The sequence below is a fragment of the Hemiscyllium ocellatum genome, chromosome 19 (assembly GCF_020745735.1).
Source record: "Hemiscyllium ocellatum isolate sHemOce1 chromosome 19, sHemOce1.pat.X.cur, whole genome shotgun sequence".
Lineage (NCBI taxonomy): Eukaryota > Metazoa > Chordata > Chondrichthyes > Orectolobiformes > Hemiscylliidae > Hemiscyllium > Hemiscyllium ocellatum.
The window spans coordinates 20768179-20774178 of NC_083419.1; the positions used below are offsets into that span (position 1 = coordinate 20768179).

Sequence of the window (6000 nt, forward strand, 5' to 3'; positions counted from 1 at the left end):
GTAGCACTGTGTGTTCTCAACAATCATTCCAGCTGTGCCATGTGGAATCATCTCTGTAGACAGTATCTTTTGCTTCTTCAGCCATGCTATCTTATCTGATACTCATGCTGATATCACGGTTCAAGTTAACAGGATGCCCCCATAGGCCTAGATAAATATTGTTTCTTCTGGTAGTTTGGATCAGCAAGGCCCTCTAAGATTGCCTGAGGCACCACTAATGATCATCAGTGTTCTGCAATGTAGACCTCTGTCTGAGACCACCAGCATTTTGCTGTTCTGTAGTGGTATCTTGCTTCTGTACATCTTCTGGAAGTGAGCTACAGTTTTACAAATACAGTATTCTTTTGTCATGGCTGGGCTTTGGTTCGTCACTGTGCCACTTCTGATTTCTGCTTCCAGCACAATTTCAATAACTTTCTCCAAAGATAAAATCGGCAGTGGGCAAAGTTTCATCAAGAATTCTAACAACAATTCTGTCCGTAATGAATTCTGATTTCAAAGTTCCATATTCATGTTTTTCATTAATCTGTAAATGTTTATTAGTGAACTTAACAACAGATTTTCCTGAATTTGTTTAGTCTTGTCACATGTACCAACATACAGTGAAAAGTATTGTTTTACATGCTACCCTAACAAATCATACTTTACATAAGTATGTCAGGTTAATAGAATAGAGTCCAGAATGTAATGTTACAGCCATAGAGAAAGTGCAGAGAAAGATCAACTCTAATATATGAGAGGTCATAAGTCTGATAACAGCGAGCAAGAAGCTGTTCTTGAATCGGATGGTACATGTTTTCAAATTTTTGTATCTTCTGCCCGATGGAAGATAGTGGTAGAGAGTATGATCAGGGTGGGAGGGTCTTTGATTATGTTGGCTGCTTTCCTGGAGGCAGCTGTAAGGATAGAGAGGGGCAATAGAAGGAAGGCTGGCATGATGGTCTGGCAGGAGACTGGAAGAAAACATCAAGCCCGGCAGCATCAGGAGGTGGAGAAGTCGACATTTCGGATTGTAAGGGTTACACCTGAAATATCGACTTCTTCATTCCCAGGTGCTGCTCCAGGGCAGCCACATGCCAGATTTTCCACCATGTCATTTAATCTGCATCTCCCCACAATGTATGCAGAGTTTCCTCCCAAATCTCTTATTTTTGTCTGAAATCCTGAAAGTCCTAACTACTAACAATTAGTTGTCTATAATGTCAATAATCTTAAATTCAATCTAGGCTGTGTATCTACTGTTCCTTCATGATACCATGTTTCCAAATTAAATGACGGGATTGGCAGGAACCAAGTGCATACCAGAGAGGTGGTAACTTTTACAGCATGTGTTGATACTCAAGGCCACATAGAACTGGATAGCTTCTCTCAATGCTGTCCTATTCTGAGAGTTATGAATGTATATTTTGCATGATGTGAAATTTGACTTCAGTAGTGAGCAGATGGCAAACAGAAAATGTTGTGACCTTTAGACAAAGTAGTCATAGGATCAACTTTCATACAATTGTTGCATGATGTTATAATTATGAGCTTATATATATTTTAAATCAACCTGTTCACACAGGTTATAACACACCCCTGGAGCAGATGATACTTGAACCCCTACATTCTGGCTTAGAGGAAGGGACATTACCATTGCACCATAATAGCCCCAATTATGAGTTTTATAAGCTCATTATATTTTGGAATTACAGCTTTAAGTTTATGATAAATGGGATTCATGTGACCTGTCCTGCATTCTGAACAACAGAAAGCCTGGGTAAACAAATGAATGGATTCCAAGTCTCCAAGTCACAGAAAACTGTTGTAGATGTTCGTGATTAGCAGTTATGCCGTAAATTATCCATTTACTGCTCAAATGAAAGGGATATGGGGTCAAGAGTAATTAGTTAGCACATCTATTTTGAAGCATGGTTAATATGCTTTGTGTTGTTATGGGAAAAAAGGGCAGACAAAGTCATTTTTGAGATTGATTTTTGTGCCTGTAATCCAATGAATATCACAGTCTGCAGTTCTGTGCAGCGCAAGAAATGAGATCACTCAACATTGAGAGTCACCACAGCCAGACATGGAAGAGACACCATCTGTAGTCAAAACGAGTCACATCCTGGAGTCTTGTATAGATTTTGGTAAGGCCAGGGAAAGAAGAATCATTGGAACAGGTTTTACTGTTAGTGGTGAAGCTAAGTAATACTCGAAAGAAATAGGAAAAAGAGACTGGCAAATTATTACCTGGCAAAACACAGTTACTTGAGTCCATTAGGAACTGGGAGCAATGTGGATCATTTGCTAAAGTAAATTCAAGCACTGATAAATTTTTCTTGTTTAAAGTATAAAAGTTGCCCACAAAATGAAATAGTACGCGGCAAATTTTTCACTTGTTCGGTATGCTTTAAAATATGAAATTCGGACTTGTCATTCTTTCGGCTATTAGCTGGGAATCTAATTCTCCTTAAGAGCTATAGTTCTTTATGCAGATTACAATAGTATAGGTGAATATTTGCCTGTTCAATTGCATGATATACATATGTAGCCCATATGTACTGAGATTATAACACAGAATATTTTCTAATCACCCTGTTCAGTAAGGTTGTTACCCCGGAACAGGAGGGAGTTGAACCCAAGTGTCCTGACTCAGAGGTAGGGATACTACACTGCACAAGAGCCCATCAGGTATAACTCAGTAATTTTCAAGTTCAATTAAAATAAAACAACGTATCCAAAAAAGAAAAATGAAAGAATTGCAATGAACTATGTAAAAGTGCCATACATAAAGAGATATACACATCAGCAAAGACAAAAAATGAACACCCAAAGCGAAGAAACAATACAGATGATATGGTTTAGGCTGTTACTTTGCATCAATGTTCAATGGTTTTCATTTATAATAAATGTTAAAATGCAAGCACCAAGACAGATTAGTAATTTAATTCTCAGGCACATTCTGTCCCAGAAGGAAACATTTTTCCTCAGATGTTGCATGCAAGGAGATCAATGCCAAAGGGTTGCATCAAACTGGATGCAAGGTGCGGCTGAAACAAATCCCAAAGTGATATCTTTTGCAGGGCCTTTATGCTGAAGATGACTTGGAATTCACTCTATTCCATACAACCTTTTTATGGCTTTGTTATGTTCATGAACCTTTGTGAATGTACACATCAGCAATGGGTTTCAGCACTAGCAAAAATGGAAAGCAACTTATTTGAGGCTGACAGATGTAATAAAGAGTAAGACCTTAAATGAAAATGATCATTTATGGGGACAAATAAATACTGACTGTCTGAAGGAAAATGAATAACTTTTTTTTAAACAAGGACACAGTGAGTGTCTGTTTACTTTACATACACACACACACACACACACACACACACACACACACACCCCTTGAATTTGATTCACTCCATGCGATATCAAGGAACAGTTGGACGTACTGGATACTGCAAAGGCTATGGGCCCTGACAATATTCATGTGCTCCAAAACTTGCCGCTCCCTTAGCCAAGCTCTTCCAGTAGAGTTAAAACACTGGCAGCTACCCGATAATGTGGAAAATTGCCCAACTATGCCCTATACACCAAAAGCAGGACAAATCCAACCTGATCAACTACTGTCCCATCAGTCTATTCTCAATCTCCAGTGAAGTCACAGAAGGTGTCAGCATTATCAAGCAGCACCTGCTTGGCACTAACCTGCTCACTAACACCCAGTCTGGGTTCCACCAGGGCCACTCAGCTCCTGACCTCAATATAGCCTTGGTTCAAATATGGACAAAAGAGCTGAGTTCCAGAGATGAGGTGAGAGTGACTGCATTTGGCATCAAAGAGTCCCTGTAAAACTAGAATCCAGGAGTATCTCCACTGGTTGGAGCCATATTTTGCACATCGGCAGATAGTTGTGGTTGTTAGAGGTCAATCATCCCTGGAGTTCCACAAGGTAGTGTTATAGGCCCAGCCATATTCAGCTACTTCATTAAATGACCTTCATCATGTCAAAAATGGGGATTTTTGCTTAGGATTGAACAATGTTCAACAACATTTGTGACTCCTCAGATATTGATGCAGTCCATGTTCAAATGCAATGAGATGTGGATAATATCCAGGTTTGGACTGACAAGTGGCAAGTATGATTTTGCGCCTGACAATTACCATCTCCAGTAAGAAAATCTAACCACTGCTGCTTGACATTCAACAGCATTACCATCACTGAAACCCCCTACTATCAACATCCTGAGTGTTACCATTTACCAGAAACTCAACTGGACTCACCAATAAACATTGGTTACAAGTGCAGGTCAGAGGTTAGTAACACCTTGGCAAATAACTCACCTCCTGACTCCCCAAAGCCTGTCCACCATCTACAACGCACAAGTCAGGAGTGTGGTAGAATACTCCCCACTCGCTTGAATGGGTGTAGCTCCAAAAACACAAGAAGCTTGACATCATCCAGGATACATCACCCAGCCTGACTGGCACCAAATCCACACCCGCCAACACCAGTAATAGCAGTATTTCCAAGATGCACTGCAGAAATTATATTGTGGAAGCAGGCCATTCAATCCATCAAGTCCACACTGACTCTCCAAAAAGAGCATCCTAACCAGACCCGCCCCTAAGCTATCCTCATAACCCCCCTATGTACCATGGCCAATCCACCTAACCTGTACATCTTTGGACTGTGGGAGGAAGTCAGAGCACCTGAAGGAAACCCACACATTAGATTAGATTCCCTACAGTGTGGAAACAGGCCCTTCGGCCCAACAAGTCCACACTGGCCCTCTGAAGAGTAACCCCTAAATAATGCACCTAATACTATGGGCAATTTAGCATGGCCAATTCACCTGACTTGTACATCTTTGGACTGTGGGAGGAAACCAGAGCACCCAGAGGAAACCCACGCAATCACCCGAGGCTGGAATCGAACCTCGGTCCCTGGCACTATGAGGCAGCAATGCTAATCAGTGTGTTGCCCAAGCTGATCAATTTCTCAGAACATGGCATGTAAAATATGAATTCCAGCAGTTAGGGTCGCCAAACCTCCAGAAGTTAAAGCTCAACAACTTGTGAACTGACACGTGGGTTTCACTTCATATTACAGGACTTATTTATGGGCGATATCACAATATTAGAGATTGACTGTTTGGAGCAGGAAGCTCAGAAGTTGAAGTCTTGTGATGCTGGGATCACAATCTCTGGTTGCGATCACAGAAAAAAAAATCCCCGCCAATTTTTGTTTTGAAAAATTTTACGATTGAGAGCTCACAATTTAACAAAACGAACCATTGTTGTGGGGACAGCTTGTTAAACGGGAAGCGAGCAATTAAATGTTGACGTCTTAGTTGGTAAGTCCTAAGCAAGGGGCTCAGTATGGTACCTTCTTACAACAACTCGGTATTAGGGTGGGGGTGAAATAAAACATGATTTAATCGGGAAATGCAAGCGTTAGTTTCGCATGCACAAATCTTAACTAGTTTGGTTCACAGTACTTTCTGCAATGCGGGAATTGATGAGATGAAATTTAAAAAAAGAAATATACAAACAGCTCACCCAAAACAAAACGTTGAAGATGAACATGGAATACTTGATGCATTTATTAACTCCAACCATTCTCCCGGTTTTTATCTCTCGGCCGCCCGAGTGAAACTTTAAGATGCCGCTTCTCCCACTGCTTTGCTGACTAGATCATTGAAAGTATCCCTCCCACTTCTCAAACTGCTTGAACTGAAATCTTCCAAAGGGCGGCTTCGCCTTGCCGCATTGGATATTACGCAACACGTTGGGCGGCGATGAGGGGGTTTGTAGATATGTACCAAAGGGGATTCCCCGGGTAGCGAGAGGACGCTGAGGACACACTAATGTGTTTATTAACAAAATAAACCCGCCAACTCCAAACAAACTACTGTTTGTTATTTCCATCGATGGCTTGCATTCTAAAAACTACAATGTCCATTGATTAATTTTGCAGACGGTTTTCTAAAGTTGTAGGGACAAGGAGTGAAAGTTTAG

The 6000-nt window shown here is 40.9% G+C and overlaps 1 protein-coding gene across 1 annotated transcript in view; it reads right to left on the bottom strand.

Annotated features, from left to right (window-relative positions):
• Window positions 1–5686, bottom strand: part of LOC132824656 (tetraspanin-8-like) — a 30593-nt gene extending 24907 nt beyond the window's left edge. Inside the window, exon 1 of the mRNA XM_060839290.1 lies at window positions 5542–5686. Coding sequence (XP_060695273.1) covers window positions 5542–5601 — 60 coding nt within the window. The 5' untranslated portion in view covers window positions 5602–5686. The remainder of the gene's footprint in view (window positions 1–5541) is intronic.
• Window positions 5687–6000: the final 314 nt, after the last annotated feature.